Source organism: Hevea brasiliensis, chromosome 17, assembly GCF_030052815.1.
Source record: "Hevea brasiliensis isolate MT/VB/25A 57/8 chromosome 17, ASM3005281v1, whole genome shotgun sequence".
In the NCBI taxonomy this organism is placed as follows: domain Eukaryota; kingdom Viridiplantae; phylum Streptophyta; class Magnoliopsida; order Malpighiales; family Euphorbiaceae; genus Hevea; species Hevea brasiliensis.
The window spans coordinates 52,648,524-52,671,418 of record NC_079509.1 but is presented as its reverse complement, the minus strand read 5'-3'; the positions used below and the strand labels follow the sequence as shown (position 1 = coordinate 52,671,418).

Sequence of the window (22,895 nt, the reverse complement as noted above, 5' to 3'; positions counted from 1 at the left end):
GCAGTCCTAGGCTCTGAAAGGATATCAACTACCTTTATTGTAGTAAGTTGGAGTTTAAGAACAAAAATAAAATAACCCTAAAGTTCAATGACGGTTAATACAATTTACCATGTATAATTTAAATTCCAAACACTTTAGGATTGGCAATATTCTATCATTTTTTTATACTTTTTTATGAAATTATTTACCGTTTATACTCAAAATTATTAATTTATCCATCAGTTGATCTCATTTTACTTATGATAAGATTAGTGAACTAATAAGTGATGTATATACTTTTTTTATTTTCTTCAATTGGTCTAAAGCATATAAATAATTTATATAGAATTCAAATGTAACACCCCTAATTTTGAAATAATTATTTTATATATAAATATAAATATTTTAGTCTAATCTCTGGTGTTGTGGGCTTTGCGTAGGTACTTTCGTTTCATGGCAATTCAACCATCTCCCGAATCTACAAATTCGGGCTGAGCAAATAAGCTACTGAAATTATTTAGGAACCAGATCAAAGTTATAGGCTATCTCACTATTTTCAGATGCCTCAGATGCGTTCCAAGTGTTAGAATTAGCATAGGTAAACCCAAACTCTGAGTTTCTTCAATTTTATAGTGTTGGGTTTAGAATAAAATTCCATAAAATATTATTGGGCAGTTAGAAAATTATAATTCCTTTTGTATTAGCTTAGTAATATTGCTAAGGACCGCGGGGTAAAATTTTAGAATTTTTAGAGCTCATTTGGGTAGTTTTTGTAAAAAGGATTAATTGTAGGGATTAAATTATAATTTTTCAAAATTGTGATTGTTGACTGTTTGGATGGGCCCAAGAGGGGCCATGTAATATGATTGAGATATGGTTGTGTGACTTGTGGGTATAGAAGTGTATTTTTGAGCTATTTTGCAGGTTGAATAGGTCTTAGGTATAGGAAAAACTCTGTAGGATTTTCGACACAACTTTGGGTGTCTTTGATTCTTTTTAAACTTGTATTAAATCAATTATATTAAATAATTATAATATAATTATCAGGTGGGTCGAGACAGCCTTCCTCCTTCGCCCAGCCACCACAGTGACCTCGGTTTACGTCTGTTAGTAAAATATTAATTTTAATTATAATTTCAATATTATTATATATTCAAGCATGCCCATGCATCACTTATAAATATATATATATATATATATATATATATATATATATATATATATATATATATATATATATATATATATGTAATTAAATACTAGGTACATTTTATATTGCATCTTTATTTGATGAAAGGTTATAAATGTTGTTTTATGGTAATTTGGAGCAGTGTGCATATGTTGGCGTGCATGTGGTGTGTGATATTGGATATGGACAGGACGGGTAGACATGGCTGGAGCTTGACTCACTGGACCCAATCCTTTTATGAATAAGTTGGGTTAGGCACGGCTCGAGATGATCTTGCTGGGCCCTGCATTTGGGCTATTAAGAGAAAGTCCGGCTTGAGATGTACTCTCTAGCAGAGGTTGGATTAAGAGAGCTATATAGGGAATCAGCTCCCATATATGTATTGTTTGAATATTTTATGGGTGTGTGAGTGCTCCAAATTACCTTTTTGTTGTTTGTGATGTGATTTGTATGAAAACTATGAAGGTGTTGCATTCCACTCTTTATGACCCATTAGCTTTAGATAGCTATAGAAATTGTATTTAAAATCGGTATTTTACTCTCTGAGTTTAACGCTCACTCTTGTTTACCTATTTTTCCAGGATACAGGACGCCCTTTATTGAGTTTAACCTGCTCTTTTCTTCTTAGGCTATTATCAGTATTTAATTGTATTTTGTCCTTGTATTCTGTTCTAGAACTCCGCATGTATTATTATTATTAGTGATGTATTCATTTGGATCTGTTATGTATGAATTAATTGAAATTGTAAGCATTATATATCAGTATGCATGGATGATTATTGGGTTGAATGAGGGAGCTGAGCTCCCATTTGAAATAATATTGTTATGAGTATATGGAGGGTGAGCTGGGCTCCCCAAATTGTTATATATATTGTGCTTATAGGTCAGGTGAGTCAAAAACTCCCTGTTGGATGATCCATGTTATGGCCGAACTCTGTCCGGTTGATTTCTTGAAATTAGGCTCAATATGGGCGTTAAGATTGGGTTAAGAAATAGTTAGACTTACTACGAGCATCGGGGGCTTTAGGCTGACCCAGGTCCTAGTGCCGGACTGGTCCTTAGTTTGGGTCGTGACAATTATGGTATCAGAGCTTAGGCTCTAGATTCATGTCAAATACATGTCTAAGGCTTAAGAAGAGTCTGGTTAGGGGTTCACATATGGAGTATAGAATCCTATTTCATTTTCTTCTGTAACTCCTTGTTTCTAACTTCTGCGTTATACCTCGGGTAATATAAGAGTGTTTCAGTTAGTGTATTGGTATTCGTGAAGTACATAGAGATGTAAAATAGAGTTAGCAGGCATATTGAGGTCTGCCATGAGGATACGTACTCCAAGAAATGCTATGTTTCTGTCAGTATGGGTTTAAGTGGCGTGCCTATTTGGTGCAAGACATGAGGACATAAAGGTGATTTTTAGCAATATAGCTGCCCTAAGTGAGAGTGAGGGTACCACTGCTGATAGTCATCGGTGGATAGCCTAGTCATAGTAAGTTCATGCTATCAGTGGATTCAAGAGAGATAAGAGATCAAGAGATCTAGTATGTCGGAAACTATGCAATATTCCCAATGTTTGTGCTGTAAGCTACAGATTATAGAACCAACATGGGATTATAGTGTAGAGCCATGTGCTTCCCCATGGTGCACCATGATTAGGGTGTTTGTAAACAACCTTTATTTTAGTACAGTTATGTCAAGACAGAGTTTTATTTCTGCAGAGGAGTTAGGAAAACTCTTAGTTAGGGTTTAAAACCCTAGAGATTGAACACCAAAAGTCGCAGTAGAGTGATAACTAGAGTCAGTGACTCAGTTATCCTACTTTGAGCACAGAGTTAGAGCATAAGTGGCACAAGACTAGAGGTTTTTAGTATGATTGTAGTGTAATGGTGACACCTACTTGGTGGGATCATTTGGTCTCTGGTATGAGATCATTGGCAGTGTTGGCATTACAGTGGACGTATTGCCTAAAGTTTAATGAAGATAGCACCTCCTTCGTGTGACATTGAAGCGTAAGTATGACTCTACTCCCTAAAGGAGATTGGAGGTTATGAATAATATTCGTAGCTTGCAAAATGACATTATAGGAAGGCTGATAATATAAAAAGAGAGCAGACGGCTTTATATAGTTGTGGTAATGGGGTTGAGGTAGTACCTCTCTTGTAGTCAGTTATACTATAAAGTATGATAATATTTTCTGAAGAGAGACAGAAGAGTACCACTAATATTGAAGGAGTGAAAGCATGAAAAACACAAGTGTAGATCATTGAATTCAAAAATTTTTCATCTAGGGTCACATGCATCATGCAAGATTCATTTTTATTTATTTGATTTCAATGATAAACAGTATATTAAAACTCTTTTAATATATTTTTGGATCTACATTTGCCATTTAAGATTTTAAAATTAACACATTAATTCATTAGAACCCTAGATTAGATCAAGAATAAGTGCACTAATCTTTTTTATGCACTGTAGTATGTTTAGCACCTTTGGGATGCGCCTAGGACACCAGATCACCAATGGCAGCCCCTTGAACAGCTTCTAAAGCTTTTTCAATCAATTAGAAAATCAAGTTTTGCCTTTTAAGATATTACAAATGTAATTTTAATTCAAGAGATTGTTGGCTAATCTCTTTGAATTGATGAGAGATAAGAAGAAGAGAGGGAGAGGCAGCTAAGGGTGGCGGCACCAAGAGAATACAGCAGCTTGTTATTTTTTCTTTTCATAACAACACATTATATAGCTAGGTCACCACTTAAAACCCTTGTCACATGTCACCTTTTGATTAGCTTTAGGTTTAACTGACTCAATCACATTGTGCCAAGTGTCAAATCTATATTTAATATTGACTTTGATCATCTTACATGATTAAAAGACATATGACAAGCTTATGTGTAGTGCCATGTGTCACCATCTCATAGTGCCACATGTCACTCTGTGAAATGACCAAAATACCCATGTGTCTTAATTTTGAGTTTTCAACCCAAAATAATTATTTCTCTTCTTCTAATCAATTTATATCAAATATAAATTAATTAATTAATCTTTATTAATTAATTTCTTATTAATTAAACTCATATTTAAACACTTTAAATATAAATTTAACTTATACTATACATCCAATAACCTAGATTTGATTTCAAGCCATGCTAGGGACTTTACAATCTAATTACAAACCAAACCTATTTAATTAATCAATTAAAATCCTTAATTAATTAATTAAATCATATTTAATTTGGTGATTACTTGTGTATGTGTGTGACTTACTAGGCTCATCACTAATTGGCAATGAGACATGATATCAACTCTTAATATCATCAGAACTCTTTTTTACCATAAATGATTTTTCTAAATTATTTTATGCACCTCATAGACCATGGTTAACACCTAGCATAGCATGCCATAGCCACCCAATTAGTAATAAGGTTTACCTTAAATGAACCTATAATCATATGTTACCATGCACTAAAATCCAATTAGTCATAGTTTATGTCAAACCCCATTTGATTTGAATATTATGTTCTCTTTTAATTCTAGTTCTTGATTAAAAATTTTTCTCATCGTAAACTCAACTTGAAATATTAAGAACAATTAAATGAACATAGGATTTTATCCCTATTTACTTAGAGGAACAGATTCCATCTTGATCAATACCTACCTCCATATATAACTAGTAGGAGCCAACACATGCCCATATACCTATAAACAATATAAGTATGAAAGCAGTATCAAACTAAAACCACCTATATACAAGATAATTATGCTATATTAGGTTTAAAGATTATATGCACTAATATGATTTATGATAATACATTGACAAGAGTAAACTTCATGTGCTTGTCATAAATGTCACTGGTTCGGCCTACTTATCATGTATAAGTGCCTACCATGTTTGTTATATGGCATAAGACTAACCATTCCATCTTATTTATATCTCATATAAATAACTTGGGAACAAACATGATTACAATATTTCTGGATAAGTCATGTCCTTATTATGAAGTATCCTCGATTGTGAACCTATTTGTGATACTTTGTGCTAGAAATACTGCCACTCATATTCTTAACAACTTAAGAATAATATTTTTAACAAAATATCAATGGACCTTTTCTATTACACATAAATATATTATGTAAACGAAAAAGTAAAAATGCCTTTTATTAATAAAACATGCACAAGATACATACTAAATGATATGCTCTAGGGCATACTACTAATAAATATAACGATCTATGGAATAATGTCCTAAATGGGACTGTAGTGTGATAGAAAATAGTGGCTAAGGCATCCCCTTAGGGAGAGTATAATTTTCATTGTAAGGATCATAAGAGATCAGATCATGATGGATGCAAAGCTTTGGAGTAGTAAAGGGGGAAAAAAAAGGATCCTGTAGATTCCCTCCTTGAGGTATTAGAGGGTAGTTTAGAGTTAAACAGAGAAAAGGATAATGACTACAAGTCAACAAAAATAAGTCATAAAATATCAGTAAATAAAAGGAAATATAGAAATGAAAATTTGGATAGTTGGTTTTAGATGCAATAGGAGAGATATTTGAATGACAGTGGAAGTACCGGCCAGAGTGGTTAGAGCTCCAATTTTGAGTAACATCAAGGTGTTGATAACTTGATAGAAACAGTGAAGGGATATAAGTTCCTGACATGATAGTCAGATTAAGAAAGAGAGTAGTACTAAAGAATAGAATAGTCAAGTTCTACTTTGGATAAGATAAAAGAGATGAATTAAAGAGCAAATCGAATAGCCAAAAATAGGATAAGGTCAGGAAGATCAAAGTGTGATACAAGGTATATAAAGTGCCATCCTGAGCAAGGTAAATAAGATAAACTAAAAGACAATATTAGAAAACCTAAAACGAGGGTACATGAGTGAGGATAGCTATCAAGATATAGAATCCAAAAGTGTAGGACTTAGAGCAGGTCATGGTTCGGGCAGTGTCAGGAGCCAAAACATGGGGTTCAGAGTTACAGGATATGAATCAAACTCTGTCTGTTCCTGTTTCCAAGATCGAATAGGTAGCAATGGAATAAGTCCATTTAGACTTCTAACAGTATGAGGAAAGCTAGTTGAGGAATGCAACCAGAGCAAGTAAAAGTTATAGGATGTGCAATAGTGTCTTGAACTGTCCTATCAGGCAAATGAGTGAATTGATAACTAGTAAGTTAAATAAAAGTAAACCTAATGGTTCAAATAAACATGACGAACAAAAAGGATGGTGGAAAATGGCACATAGGCTCAGGACCTGAGTAGAGGTGGTGAGATAGCAATTACAGGGTCTACGATCAAGGATTAGGTAAGCATTTTTAGTATGACCAATAAGGTCACTTTATAAGGAAATATGAATGAAAATGAGTGACAGAACGACAGAAGGAGATAGAGCAGAAAGAGATATGTATGAGTGACAGTCATAACTCACTGAGAAGTACAGAGATAAGAGTTATGACAGTAAGCATGATTGGAATCCATTTTAGAAGAGTTTATTAGTGAGAGGTATCTTATTGAATATAGTAAAATATAAGGATGCAAAAGAGTTAAGGTAAGCATAAAAAGATAGAAATGGAGTACAAATGGAGATAGAAAATCTTAAGATGATATATTAGGCAAATCGGTGGTACAATAGAAGGATTGTTGCAGTTAATATCTTATATAGAGATAATGAAATTTCAGGGAGCAGACCAAGAGACATGAATGATGTGTCGATGTCAGTAGGAGGAGATTTCTCCTTCTCTTCAAGTTTAGATCGCACCTTTGGCTCTCGAAGTCTACATAAGCAAGGGAAATAATGTTGTTATGACCTAGGATTTAAGAACCTAATAGGCACTAGTCTGTACATATTCTTCTTAAAAAGAAATTGATGGTAAGCTTGTACCTGATGTTATGTATGAAAGGACGATCAGAGTAGTGACCAAAATTAAGTCGAGTTAGTCATCAGGACTCGCAACCTACCCTTCTGAACTATAAGCTAGAGGAAGAGGTAGTTGTGAATAAGTTTTAGTGGATGAAATTATTGTTGATGGGTAACTTTAAGGTTGAAGTTTGGAGAGCCATGGGTTGTATATGTGATTGTATTAAGGAGAATGAACACGTGAAGTATCTTGAACGAAATTATAGCCTAGCCCACATTTCCCAGAACCATGTTAGTTCAGCTATAACTTGTAGTTTCAAGGGTTCTTATCTAACTATGATGAGCAATTTCCTATAAAGGGTAGTAGGGAATGATAATGTTCTAATGGTTAAGTTAGGAGAGGAGACACAAAAAGAATTTTCTAGGGTTAATTACAAGTGTTACATAATGTAAAAGATGTGCTGATAGGAGCCAATCGTAAGGTTAGAATCCTAGAAGTAATAGAACTAATAATCAAGATAGGACTAAGAAATAAAAAGAAAGTCAAAATGGATGTTGGGATGGATATCCTTGAAGGAAAGGCATAAGGGTGAGAGAGGACAAAGGTTAAAGAATATGTACAATAAGTTGGAAAGATATCAACACTAGCAAAAATAGGAAAAAAAAATGTAAAAGATCCAAATGATAGGTGAAAAGCTCAGTAGAGTTAGTTACAATAATGAGGATAAGAAGGAGTAAGTACGCTAGGGACACGCTAAGGGATGTTTAAAACAAATTATGGTGAAATGGTAAGATAAAGGAATAATGGAGCCTCGATTTAAGTACCAATGTGTTTGGAAGCACGTCAGATGGTAAGAAATTTTAAGCAAAAGGCAAGTAACTCTCTTTTCAGAAAAGGATTAGGACATGATAAGTTGTTTTGACTGGATAGCTTAGGAATACGTAGACATTTGTTAGGTTAGAGAAAAGGCCTAGCCCACTTTCTATTATTAATAGATAGAATATGAACGCTCAACACTTGGATAGAGCTCTACATAATTAGTTACATAAGATAGACAGGGGTTGATTTGAGGACCTTAGTAATGACACAAGTAAATTGGGAATTCGAAGTATCATCGAAATGAGAAGATGCATAGGTATTGACCAATGGGGCCATAGGATAAGTAAAGATGTCGAACAAGATACCTATGATAGGTGCTACAGGAAAGCATCTCATAGGATACTATAGGATAAAGAACATAAGTCATGTCTGTAGGAAGTAGAGATTGTTGAAGCTATGGGGAATGAAGTCACTAAGAGATACATTAGGGCACAATGAAGGAGAGGTAAGCACTAAAGCTAATAGAAGTTATGAGATATCAAGTCAAACACAGTGGAGGTATAGTGAGTACTGAAGATGTCAGAAAAAGATTAAGGAGTGGCTTGAGGTATGAGTTTCACTGTGAAATAAAGATGATAGCTAGGATACTATAGCAGGCAAAAGAGCTATGCGGATCCTAGGCGAAAGGATGTAGAGTTTGCAGTGGGTGATTTGTATTCCGAAAGGTCTCCCCAATGAAAGGAGTCATGAGGTTTGGGAAGGAAGGCAAGCTACCACCTAGACACATAGGACCTTTTGAGGTCATTGATAGAGTTGGAATAATTGTTGACTAGTTGGAGTTACCACCAAGTCTTTCTCACGTCCACCCAGTATTCCACATTTCTGTGCTTAGAAAGTACATACCTGATCATTTCCATGTGTTACAACCCGATACAGTGGAGTGAAGGAAAACCTAACCTTTGAGGAGCAGCCAATAGCCGTAGTGGACTTTCAGATGAGGTAGCAAAGATCAAGACAGATCCCTATGGTTAAGGGTTTGTAGATGAGCCAATCAATGGAATAGTGTACCAAGGAGTCAGAGCAGGACATGCGCAATATGTACTCGCACTTGTCTATTGTGTAATCTTATAATTATTTATTATGTCTTGCGTAAAATTCGAGGATAAATTTTCTGTAAGGGGGGGAGAATGTAACACCCCTAATTTTTAAATAATTATTTTATATATAAATATAAATATTTTAGTCTAATCCCTGGTGTTGTAGGCTTTACGTAGGTATTTTCATTTAATGACAATTCAACCATCTCCCAGATCTATAATTTTGAGCTGAGCAGATAAGCTGGTGGAATCACTTCGGAGCGGGTTCAAAGTTATAGGCTATCCCACTATTTTCAGATGCCTCGAACGCGTTCCAAGCGTCAAAATTGGCATAGGTAAACCCAAACTCAAAGTTTCTTCAATTTTATAATGCTGGGTTTAGAATAAAACTTCATAAAATATCCGTGAGCAGTTAGAAAATTGTAATTCCTTTTATATTAACTTAGTAATATTGCTAAGGACCGCGGGGTAAAATTTTAGAACTTTTAGAGCTCATTTCGGTAGTTTTAACAAAAAGGGTTAGTTGTAGGGATTAAATTATAATTTTTCAAAATTGTGGTTGTTCACTGTTTTGATGAGTCTAGGAGGGGCCATGTGATGTGATTGAGATATGGTTGTGTGACTTGTAGATATAGAAGTATATTTTTTAATTCTTTTGCAGGATGAGTAGGTCCTAGGTATAGGGGAAACTCTGCCAGATTTTCGGCACAACTTAGGGTATCTTTTATTCTTTTTAAACTTGTATTGAGTCAATTATATTAAATAATTGTAATATAATTATTATGTGGGCCGGGACAACCTTCCTCCTCCGCCCAGTCACCACAGTAACCTCGGTTTACATCTGTGAGTAAAATATTGATCTTAATTATAATTTCAATATTATTATATGTTCAGGCATTCTCATGCATCACTTATAAATCGTGGTGTACAACACTCTATTCTATTTTTTTTTGGGTGGGTGGTCTGGGTGTGTATATTTGTTGGTTTTATAAATATATATATTTATGTAATTAAATATTAGGCATATTTTATATTGCATCTTTATTTGATGAAGTATTATTAATGTTGTTTTATGGTAATTTAGAACAATGTGCGTGTGTTGGAGTGCGTGTGGTGTGTGATATTGGATATGGACAGGACAGGTAGATGCGGCGGGAGCTTAACTTGCTGGGACCCATCCCTTTATGGATAAATTAGGGTAGGCACGGCTTGAGATGATCTCGCTGGCCCCCGCATTTGGTCTATTAAGAGAAAGTCCAGCTTGAGATATTCTCGCTAACAGAGGTTAGATTAAGAGAGCTGTATAGGGGGATCAACTCTCATATATGTACTGTTTAAATATTTTATGGGTGTGTGAGTGCTCCAAATTACCTTTTTGTTGTTTATGATGTGATTTGTATGAAAACTATGAAGGTGTTGCATTCTACTCTTTATGACGTATTAGCTTTAGATAGCTATAGAAATTGTACTTAAAATCAGTATTTTACTCTCTGAGTTGAACGCTCACTCCTATTCACCTATTTTTCCAGGATACAGGAGGCCCTTTATTGAGTTTAACCTGTTCTCTTCTTCACAGGTCTATTATCTACATTTAATTGTATTTTGTCCTTTTATTCTGTTCTAGAACTCGGCATGTATTATTATTATTAGTGATGTATTCATTTGGATTTGTTATGTATGAATTAACTGAAAGTATAAGTATGATGTATGAGTATGCATGGATGATTATTGGGTTGAATGAGGAAGCTGAGCTCCCATTTCAAATAGTATTGTTATGAGTATGTAGAGGGTGAGTTGAGCTCCCCAAATTGTTATATATATTGTGCTTATAGGTCGGGTGAGTTAAAAACTCCTCGTTGGATGGTCCATGTTATGACTGGACTCTGTCCGGTTGATTTCTTAAAATTTGGCTCAATATGGGCTTTAAGATTGGGTTAAGGAATAATTAGGCTTACTGCGGCTCTCAGGAGCTTTAAGTTGACCCAAGTCCTAATACCGATTTGGTCCATAGATTGGGTCGTGACATCAAACTCCAACAACTTTAATTTTAGGATTAGTCCTATTTTATTTATTTTTTATTTTTTTTTAAATATCATTTATCTTTTTTTTTTATAAAAGTATCAGTCCACTCATCTAATAAACCAATTTGAGAGATTAAAAAATAATAAAATTTATCAATGGACAATTGATATCTTAATTTTTTCTTTTGCAATGTGTAAAAACACATTCACATTTCATATGGAATTCAAAAACCTCAAATACTTCAATTTGAGGATTTACCTCACTACAATTTTTTTTTGTAATTTTATATTTTTGAATATAAAATTATTAAATTATAGAAGATTTTTATTCAATATATCAAATTATCAAATACCAGTATTCATTTCTTTTAAACAACCTTTTTTTTTTCATTCAGTTTTTCTTTTATATTTACTTAATTATTTTTTGTTAAAATAATTTTAAATGATTTTATTTATATTATAACATTATATATACTAAAATTATATCCAAAATAAATCTAAACAAAATTATATCCAAAATCACAATTTACAAAGACAATAATTTTAGAAATAATTGTATTCCTTTTTTTTTTTTTAATGATGATGATGATGTCATTGCTTATAAAATTATGTCACTTTCATTTAATAAATGTGTTTAAAAAATTACCATAAACTTATAAAATTAAGCCACATAGTATTTGTAATATTGCCATGTGGTATATAATTTATTTCTCTACAATTTTATATATAATAATCTATATAAATGTACGAATGGGAAGGTAAAACTTTTATACGGATAAAAATATCCTTATAAATATTAATTAAAGTTAATAATGTAAATTAAAATTCTAATATTATTATAAATTCGACTATATGAATAATTCTAACTATACAAGAAGTCCTATTATAATAATTAATTTAAAATTAGAAGTTATTCTACTTATATAAGAATTTGATTTCTAATTAATTACTTTTATATAATTCAAATATAATAATAATTTTAATTTTATGTTCATATTTAAAGAGAATAAAAAAATTCTCTTTTTTTTTTAAAATAAAGACATCTGTGAAGCTTCTTTTATATATAAATTTATATTAAACTATAGAATTTTATTTATATATGAAAATATAATCATAATAAATTAATAAATAATAAAAATAATCATAAAATTTGAATAATATATTATAAGATAATAATATCTCATAAAAGTTTGTCTAGTATGTATATGTTATTACTGTATATAAAATATAGTACAAGAGTATAACATATTATATTGATTTATTAAAATTTCATTCTACATATGCTTAAAAAAAATATTTTTAATGATCTTCTAATACATTTTGAAAATTTTGTTTTAAGCCATAAAATATAAGCAGTAATAAACAGTTAAATAAAGAATTGCATTGTATCTCATATACAATAGAATTTTATTAAAATTTTTTAATTTATTTTTAATTTAATAATAATAATTTTTTATTTGTTATAGTCTTTTAATTTGAGAAAACTAGCAATTATTTATTCAATATGCATATAACGTTATTGTTGCAATTGTGTTTATTTAATATATTATTATTTATTTTTATTAATTATTAATTAATATTACATGTTAAAAAGTTCTTTAAATAGTAGATTATTAATATAAATTAAAATTTTAATTTTATTATAAATTATAAATAAAAGTAATTTAAATTATATCACACCCTTTTAGACATTCTCTACACCTACTATGTGCCTGTTTAGCATTGCATTAGGATAATCGAAATTATTTTTTTTGAATAAAAGTAGCATTTTAAATGTTGCTAAAAAAATAATTTAAAAAAAATTATTTTATTATTTTAATATTTTTGTAATTAAAATTTATTAAATTTAATTTTAAATTATTTTTTAATATTCTCTTACTAGTATTTTAAAAAAATAATTTTCTCACTAATAGTTTTAACAGCAATACTAAACAGGCTCTGTATTATAGATAATAATAACAATTAGTATAAGAATTACAAAAGTACAAGAATTTGTATTTTACAAAATTTTATTTGAATTAATTATATCATATTGTATTTTAATTTCACTTCAATTAATGTTATGTAATATGTATTTTATAACAAGTATTTTGTGTAAATTTTCCTATCATTGTTTTTCCCCTTATGTTTAAATTTATAGCATAAAAATCAAATTTCTTCAATTCAACAAAGGTTTTTTTTAATATATATATTTTTAAATTATCTTTATTAATTAATATTATATAGCACTATGAAAATTTTTTAATTCATGTCTTTTTCAAATTTCATATTTTTTCTTTACCCTATTTTTTAATTTTTTTTCCAAGGTCAAATTGTGTTAATACCAAATTAATTATTTCAATAGATTCACTTCAAACACATAAGAAAGTATGAAACATTAAAATAATAGTATTTTGAAAATGTTATATACAATCCTATACCAAATATATGAAAACAATGAAAAAGAATTTTGATCAATATAATGAGATAATAAATAAAAAATATAATATAAAAAACTGAAATTTTTATATAATTATATTTTTACTCACATTTCATTATATTATTTAGGGAATTAAATATTAATTGTAATAAAATAAATAAAAATCTTCTTTCAAGGGAGGACTTGTACAATCACTAATGAAATTTGTAGTGAAATTATTTGATATTAAATATATTAGTATGAATAAAATTTTGAGTTAATACTTAATATATAATTATAAAATATTATCATATATGGGGAAATTTTATTTTGCAATTTACAACATTTGAAGATATGAAATAATTTAAGTAGAACAATAACAATATTAGGTATCAAAACATTTTGCATATCTATTTATTATATTAAATTAATTAAATTCTAATATTAATTATTACAAAATTTTAATATTTTAATTTAAGTAATTAAATTAATTTTAATTTTACATACATATACAAATAAAATAATTATTTTATAAATTATTTGATGTACATGCAATACACTTGCTTCTAATGCTCATTTTTTTTAAAAAAAAATTAATTAAATTATTTAAAATTTAATAATTAAATAATTAAATACTATATAACTCATATGGGTGAATAGACCGTTGTTAAAACTATGTTAATTTTAATAGAGTTTAGCTTTGACGGTGACAGGAGCGTGGCTCCATATAATTTGGTGTCAGCAATCAGTGCTAGAAAAATGTTGAAGCGTGGATGTCAAGGGTATTTGGCATTGGTGAGAGATACCTCTGTAGAAAGTGTCAACATGAAAAATGTTCCTGTTGTCAGAGAATTCATGGATGTCTTCCCTGAGGAGCTTCCAGGATTGCCACCAGAAAGGGAAATAGAGTTTTACATTGATGTTGTGCTGGGTACGAACCCCATATCAATGCCACCTTGCAGGATGGCACCAGCAAAATTGAAAGAGCTGAAGGAGCAACTATATGAGCTTTTGGACAAGGGTTTCATACGTCCGAGCACTTCACCCTGGGGTGCTCCTGTTCTATTCGTGAGAAAGAAGGATGGGTCATTGAGGTTGTGTATTGACTACAGACAGCTGAACAAGGTGACTGTGAAGAACAAGTATCCACTTCCTCGAATTGATGACCCGTTTGATCAGCTCCAAGGGGCTAGATTCTTTTCCAAGATAGACCTGCGATCAGGCTACCATCAGTTGAGAATCAGGGATGAGGACGTGTCCAAAATGGCATTCAGGACAAGATATGGTCACTATGAGTTCTTGGTGATGTCTTTTAGACTCACTAATGCACCAGCAGCCTTCATGGACTTGATGAACAGGGTGTTCAAGCTATTTTTGGACCGTTTTGTCATCGTATTCATAGATGACATTTTGGTATACTCTCGGACCGAGGAAGAACACGTGTGGCACTTGAGGATGGTGTTGCAGACTTTGAGGGAGCACCAGCTATATGCCAAATTTTCAAAATGTGAATTTTGGCTAGAAAGCATCTCATTCTTGGGACACGTGGTTTCTAGTGAAGGTATTCAAGTGGATCCCAAGAAAATTGAAGCTGTAACTGATTGGCTTAGGCCTACAACAGTCACTGAGGTGTGAAGTTTTCTAGGTCTAGCTGGCTACTATAGGCGTTTTGTGCAAGATTTCTCCAGGATAGCGGCTCCCTAACTAAGTTGACTAGGAAGAATGTTCCATTCATTTGGATAGATGACTGTGAGGAGAGTTTCCAGAAGCTTAAGGAGTGTCTAACCACTGCCCCTGTGTTGACACTACCTATGAGTGGTGAAGGATACACTGTCTTGTAGACGCCTCCAGAGTTGGCTTAGGGTGTGTTTTGATGCAGAATGGAAAAGTAGTGGCTTATGCTTCAAGGCAGCTAAAGAGGCATGAGCAGAACTACCCCACCCATGATTTGGAAATGGCGGCTATAGTCTTTGCACTAAAAATCTGGAGACACTACCTGTATGGTGAAGTGTGCGAGATATACACTGACCATAAGAGTTTGAAGTACATCTTCCAACAGAGGGATTTAAACTTGAGATAGAGGAGATGGATGGAGCTTCTGAAAGACTATGATTGTACCATCCAGTACCACCCTGGGAAGGCCAATGTTGTAGCAGATGCTTTGAGCAGGAAATCTTCTGGCAGTTTGGCGCACATTTCAGTAGAGAAGAGACCATTGATTCAGGAAGTACAGGAGTTGATGGATCAAGGTTTAATCCTAGATCTTTCAGATGAGGGGGTATTGTTTGCTCATTTTTCAGTGAGGCCAGACTTAAGAGACGGAGTTAGAGTTTCCCAGCACAGAGACCAACAATTGATGAAGATCATAGAAGAGTACAGCAAGGTGAAGGTGGTGAGTTTGGATTTGCCAATGATGGCACCCTAGTGCAAGGTTCTAGGATATGTGTGCCCGATGTGGACAATCTCAGAGATGAAATGATGAGAGAGGCACACTATACACTGTACAATGTCCACCCAGGCTCCACCAAGATGTACCATGATGTGAAAGATAGCTATTGGTGGAATGGCATGAAGAGAGACATAGCAGACTTCGTGTCCAAGTGCTTGACTTGTCAGAAGGTGAAGTTTGAACACCAGAGACCGTCAGGAAAGCTGCAAGAGCTCCCTATCCCATAATAGAAGTGGGAAATGATTACTATGGATTTTGTGACTGGGCTGCCTCGTACCACGCGAGGATATGATTCGATATGGGTAATTGTAGATCGCCTGACTAAATCAGCTCACTTCTTGCCTGTGAAGACTACATATTCTGTGGCACAGTACGCCCGACTCTACATTCGAGAAATAGTCAGATTGCATAGAGTTTCTGCTTCCATAATATCTGACAGAGGGCCCCAGTTCACTTCTCGATTTTGGAGAAAGTTGCAGGAGGCACTTGGCACACAGTTGAACTTTAGTACTGCTTTCCACCCTCAGACAGACGGACAGTCCGAAAGGACAATCCAAACACTGGAGGACATGCTTCGCATGAGTGTTTTGGATTTTAGAGGTCAATGGGATGATCGGCTAGCTTTGGTGGAGTTTGCCTACAACAACAGTTACCATTCCAGCATAGGGATGGCACCCTATGAGGCACTATATGGAAGAAAGTGTAGGTCTCCTCTGTGTTGGACAGAAATGGGGGAAGCGAAGATGCATGATGTAGACCTAGTGCAGTACACTTCAGAGATAGTTCCTTTAATCAGGGAACGATTGAAAACAGCTTTTAGTAGGCAGAAGAGTTATGCAGACCCCAGACGGAGGGATGTGGAGTTTGCAGTAGGCGACTATGTATTTCTGAAGGTTTCTCCAATGAAGGGAGTCATGAGATTTGGAAAGAAAGGCAAGTTGGCACCTCGGTATATTGGACCTTTTGAGGTTACTGATAGAGTTGGCACAGTTGCCTAACGGTTGGAGCTACCACTCAACCTTTCTCACGTTCATCCTGTGTTTCACATCTCCATGCTCAGGAAATACATTCCAGATCCTTCTCATGTACTACAGCCGGATGTAATAGAACTAAAAGAGAATTTGACATTTGAGGAGCAACCTGTAGCCATAATGGACTACCAAGTGAGACAGCTAAGATCAAAACAGATCCCTATGGTGAAGGTTTTGTGGAGGAGCCAGTCAGTGGAAGAGTGCACCTGGGAGTCAGAACGGGACATGCGTAGCAAGTACCCTTATCTGTTTAATGTGCAATCATGTACTTTATTCTGCCTTGTGTAAAATTCGAGGACGAATTTTTTGTAAGGGGGGAAGAATGTAACACCCCAAAAATTTTAAATTTTATTATTTTATGAGTAATATTGATATTTTAATTATTTAAATTTTAAGAAAATTATTTGATATTTTTCGGATTTTAAAAATCGGGTTCGATTTTCCGAAAATATAAACTTTGATGATTTTTAAAAATTAATTTAAAGACCACGTGGCAAAATTAAAAATATATTTGGAGTCTATGAATTTTTCTGAGTTTTCTGAAATTTTTTTCGGAATTTTTGGACCTCGTTTTCGTTCCCGAGGCAGAGTAAAAATTCAAAATTTTGTATTCTGAATCGAACCGGCCGAATCAAACTGGACCGGATCGGACCGATCGAATCGGACCGGCCTTATTCTTCCTTTTTCTTCCTCTTCCGCGCGCGTTTCTCCTCCTCCCTTTCTCTCTCTTTTTCTCTCTCCTCCCTCCTCCCCTTGCCGCGCCGCCACCTCCCCTGCCACTCCAGCTCGCCGGTGAGCCACCTCACCCCTCCCCCACGGCCGGCCGTCGCCTGGAACGCCGGAAAACGGCTCCTGAAGTGATGCGCACACGCGCGCGACTGTTCGTCTTCCCGACCAAAATTCGGCCGATTCGGCCACCAATCGGATCGAGTTTTGTGTCTAAACTCATCTACTCGTCGAGAGCTTTCCATAAACACCAAGAACACCGAAATCCATCTAGCGGTTTGTCCAATTTTTGCCCGGGAAGTTTTAGCCCATTTTGACTTTTGGGCTAGATTTCTCACAAACCGTAAACCCCACGAGAAAACCGAGAGTACCAGAGCGCTCCACTCGTCGAGAGCTTCGCGACGACATAAATATAGAATTTTTCCGACACCGTTTTTCGATGGGTCCCACGGAATTTCGCAGTGTATTTCTGAGCATTAAATGAGCTTAGAAAATTCTGAAAAATTTATGTGCTAACCCCCGTGTTATGGGCTTCGTGTAGGTATCCTCAATTCGCAGAAATTCGACAGTTGTCCGGGTCTGTAAATTTCCGGCCAGACAGACCTGTTATCGGAAAAGTCTCCGAATTGGACCGAGGTTTTGGCTATCCCCCTATTGTCAGACGTCACGAGCGCGTCCCCGAAGTAGGAATCGGCAAAGGTAAACGCGAACCTTGCTTTTTCGTAATTTTCTAGTGCTTAAATAGGATTAAAAATTCATAAAATATTCGTGGTAGCTCAGAAAATTATGATTCTTTTTGCAATAGCCTAGTAATATTGCTAAGGACCGCGGGGCAAAGTTTTAGAATTTTTAGAGCTTATTTGGGTAGTTTTTACAAAAATGATCAATTATAAGGACTAAATTGAAATTTTACATATTGTGATGGATGACTGATTTGATGGGCCCAGAAAGGGCTGTGTGATGTGATTGAGTTGTGGATATATGGGTTGTGAACATAGAAGTGTGTTTTGAGCCATTTTGCAGGTTGGGTAAGTCCTAGATATAAGGGAGACTCTGCCGGATTTTCGGCACGACTTAGGACGTATTTGGTCTTTTCTTGATTTGTATTGAGTCATTTGTATTAAATAATTGTAATGTAATTGTCAATTGGCGGAATGACCTTTTCCTTCGCCACCGCCACAAAGGACCGTTGTCAAGTCTGTGAGTAAAATATTAATTTTAATTGTAATTTCGATATTATTATATGTTCAAGCATGCCCATGCATCACTTATATGCATATATCTATGTAGTTAAACTCTAGGCACGTTTTATGTTATATTCACAACTGTTAAAGTGCCATAGATGTTGTTGTGGTAATTTGGAGCAGTGTGAGTGCGTTGGCGTGCGCGTGATGTGGTGTGGACTATGGATAGGACGGGTAGATACGGCTTGAGATCTTCACTGGGACCCGGTCCTTCAGGGTAGACACGGCTTGAGTTCTTCGCTGGGACCCCGATTTGGTTATTAAGTGGAAGTCCGAGCTGAGTTCTTCGCTGGCACAGGTTGGATTTAAGAGAGCTGTATAGGGGATCAGCTCCCATATATTATGATTGCTATTACTGGATGTGTGAGTGCTCTAAATTACCTTTTTGATGTTATGATGTGAAATTATTGCTGGTGTTGCATTTCACTCTACAGGGTGCATTAGTTTTAGATAGTTATAGAGATTATAGTTAAAATTGATATTTTACTCTCTGAGTCAAACGCTCACTCCTGTTCAACATTTTTTTCAGGCTACAGGAGGATTTTATTGTGGTTAACCTGCTTTTCTCCTTCGCAGGTTGTTTTATCAATATTTGTGTAATTTTATTTACTCCTAGAATTTTCGCATGTGTTAAAAATATTTAAATGATTCGGGTCTGTAATATAAATTGTCATGTGGACCTGTAAAATTATTATATGCATGTTTGATGGACTGGATGAGGGAGCTGACTCCCATTTATCTTTATGTTGATTTGAGTATGTGGAGGGTGAGCTGAGCTCCCCAATTGATGATATATTTTGTTTACAGGTCGAGTGAGTAAAAAACTCCCCGTTGAAAGGTCCACTTTATGGCCGGACTCTATCCGGTTGATTTCTTGAAATTGGGCCCAAATGGGCCTTAGAGTTGAATTGATGAATAGTTAGGCTTACTACGGGCCTCGGGGGCTTTAGGCTGGCCCAGGTCCTAGTGCCGGTCCGGCCCATAGGTTAGGTCGTGACATAGCTGTTGGGTGCAGTTAATAGCTAATAGACACAAAAACAGATAAATTATAGTGTTTGATAAGCTTAAAAAAATAGAGCTGATAGCTGATGGACAACTGATATGATACCTATCAGCTGCAGTTTGGTTTTATTTTTTTTTTACCATATTATCCTTTTTTATTTAACTTGAAAATTAATATTATTAATATTTTTATTTTTTTATTTATAATTTTAATATTTTAATTAACATATTTTTGTTAAAATATTTTTTATTAATAACATAAAATATAAAATATTTATTTATATCTAAAAATTTAAAATTAATTATAAATTTTTCTAACAATAATAATTATTTTATTATTTTTTCTATATTTTTAAAATTATTTAATTATGTTAAAAAATAATTATTTTCTTATTTCAATAATAAAATAAATGATATAATATAATAGATTAATAATTATATATTTATTTAAATAATATAATATATTAATTTAATAATTATATATTTAATTTACTAATAAAATAAATAATATAATGTAATAAATTTATAATTTTATATTTATTTAAATAATAAAATAAATTATATGACATATATTTTTATTAATCATTTCATGTATCAACAATAATAATTAAATATAATTTTATTAAATATTTAATATAAAATAATTATTAATTAATAGTAATAACTATGGACTAATTCAATACTTAAATCAAATACCCTAAATATAAATATATATTTTTTAATTTTTTAACAAATTTCATATAAAAAATTCCTTCTTGAGGTCTCGTCGTTCGGCGTCTTTACTTGGAACCCAATCCCTGTCCAATTTCAGCCGTCGTACCTGCATCCCGGCGAGCACTTTCGGAGAAGGATACTATTCTTGCCAACTTAAGGTACGACTGTCTCTCTCTTTTAATACCAAGTTTCCGTTTGGCGATCCTGTGAGAGAAATAGTTGATAAAAATTGAAGTCTTGTATTCAAAAACAGCTCTTTGGCTTTTCGCTTCATTAAATACAGAGAATAATGTGTGTATGTATGCTTTGTCGATCTGGGTTGGTGTATAATTTGCTTTATCAATTGATTCTGATCAAGTTCAGTATCTTGCTCTGCTGTACCTTCCAATTGTAGAACGCCCGCTTGCTGTCTCTGGCTGCAGTTGGACTTTCATCAACTGGGTGGGCTCTACTTGTTATAAAATAAAAAAAAAAATTTTTGTAAATACGCAGCAATGTCCGGGGCCAGCTTCAAAGTCTAAACCTTGAAGGCCTCTGGCTCGCTTTCTTGTACTCACGCAGTCACTGCTCTCTCTCAACTTTCTGTCTATTCACTCTCTCAACTTTGCTATTTTCTACGCAGCACAGAAGCAAAGTGCCCGCTCCTCAATTTCGCAGCAGCTCAATCTCCACGCATCACAGAAGCAATCCATCACTCTCTCTCTCCCCCACTCTGACGACATGAGGAAACAGTTGAGCACAAAACGAGGTTGGTTCTATTGTTCTGCGTTTCAGGAATCGAATTTATTTTACAAAAACTATGGGGACTGAAATTAAAAGTTGAAATTTGAAGCTTTTGCTCCCTATCAATTTGATTGTTTACAAAAACAGCTCCCCCTAAGCCCTAATTACTACCAACAACGCAATAACTACTAAATCTAGAGTCTTGAATTTTTGTGATGAAGCATCAAATTTTCTGTCGAAATTATTAATTTTTATAATGTTGGCGGTAATTATATGTAGTAATTCTTTTAAGCAGGATTGGGGAGGTGCAGGAGGCATGGAATGCCTGAGCCTGAGAATTTTAACACGAGGAAACATGTGAAAAGGAATGGTCATATTGAAGAAGCAGCTGCTTATAGCCCATCTTCGCATTCCTCAGGCATGTATTCTATTCCTACTCATTTTTGTTTTAGTAATTGTTGAAATAAATTATTCCTGCTGATTTTGTGGAGCTCTGGTTCAATTGTTGAGAGTTTGTAATAGATATAAAAAGCAATTTGATTTTTGGGCTTTGTTGCTTAATTTTTAGACTAGGAAGAAAGGTGGGAACTAATAAAGATTTGACTTTAATACATAAACTGAAATTCTTGTTTGATGTTTAATACAGGGGATTTATCTGAAGAGAACTCTACTGCTGTTACTTCAGGAGAAGTAAATCAAAAGGAGTCATCAATATATGATAGTTTGTTGATGAAACTACAATCATGTAACAAATCTCTTTATGATGCTTGCAAGAAGAGGTAAATGCTCTAATTATTTTATTTATTTATTTTTTAATTTTTACCTTAAAAGTAGTGTTAAAAAATTAATTGGATAAGTTAATTGAAGTTTTTAATCAGTTCAAACTTCAATCCTACTAAATGTCAATAAAAATCATCTTAAAAAATTAATTGGATGAACTTATTGGGCCTGTTTTATAGGTGTATAGTTTAATTTGAGCTGCATATTTTATGATTGGACATATATATGTTGTTGTGAACTCGAGTATGGGTTTTGTACGAAACTATGTGCCTCCATGTTTGACATAGGTGTATTGAATATTTCTTTTGTAATGTTTCCTTGTAATTTGAACATAGTTACCTTTGATATATTATATGCATAAGTATGTTAGGATAAAAAAGAGTAGTGGCAGAGACAAACTAATATCTTTAGTTGGCACATTCTACAGAGTGTTCTATGGTTGCACTCCATCTTGGATGTCAAGTTTAGAAACATTTCAAGCAGTGTTATCTAGGCGAAAGGCGACACTAAATCGATAGAGTACTCTATGGCCTTAGGTGAGAGGTGAGAGGGGAGGCGAGGGCCTTTTTGAAGCAAGGCGCCATAACCTTAATTGTGTATATATATATATATTCATACTTTTAAATAGTTGATAAGTAAAAAAGCATATTAAAAAGAAAAAAAAATAATTAACAATAATAAGAAGTAAAAAGTAAACTAATTAACAACAAATTAATAATGTCCATATAAATTACACAATTACTTACCAAGAACAAAAAGAAAATAATCAAATTAACAATAAATTAATAATACCCATATAAAATAAACAATTAATATCTAATTAACAAGGAAAAAGCAAAATTAATCAAACTAAACTAATTAATA

At 33.5% G+C, this 22,895-nt stretch overlaps 1 protein-coding gene across 6 annotated transcripts in view; it reads left to right on the top strand.

Moving 5' to 3' along the window:
* Positions 1 to 20,529: 20,529 nt before the first annotated feature.
* LOC110664977 (protein NUCLEOLAR FACTOR 1) overlaps positions 20,530 to 22,895 on the top strand; it is a 42,781-nt gene continuing 40,415 nt past the window's right edge. For 2 of the 6 annotated variants that reach the window (XM_058140052.1, XM_021824892.2), the window contains exons 1-4: positions 20,530 to 20,686; positions 21,151 to 21,276; positions 21,547 to 21,669; positions 21,898 to 22,030. In XM_058140052.1, the coding sequence (XP_057996035.1) occupies positions 21,249 to 21,276; positions 21,547 to 21,669; positions 21,898 to 22,030 (284 nt within the window). In that variant the 5' untranslated portion in view covers positions 20,530 to 20,686; positions 21,151 to 21,248. Of the gene's footprint in view, positions 20,687 to 20,922; positions 21,078 to 21,150; positions 21,277 to 21,546; positions 21,670 to 21,897; positions 22,031 to 22,895 lie in introns of those variants that run through there. The other 4 variants (XM_021824893.2, XM_021824894.2, XM_021824895.2 and 1 more) reach the window with 4 other exon arrangements.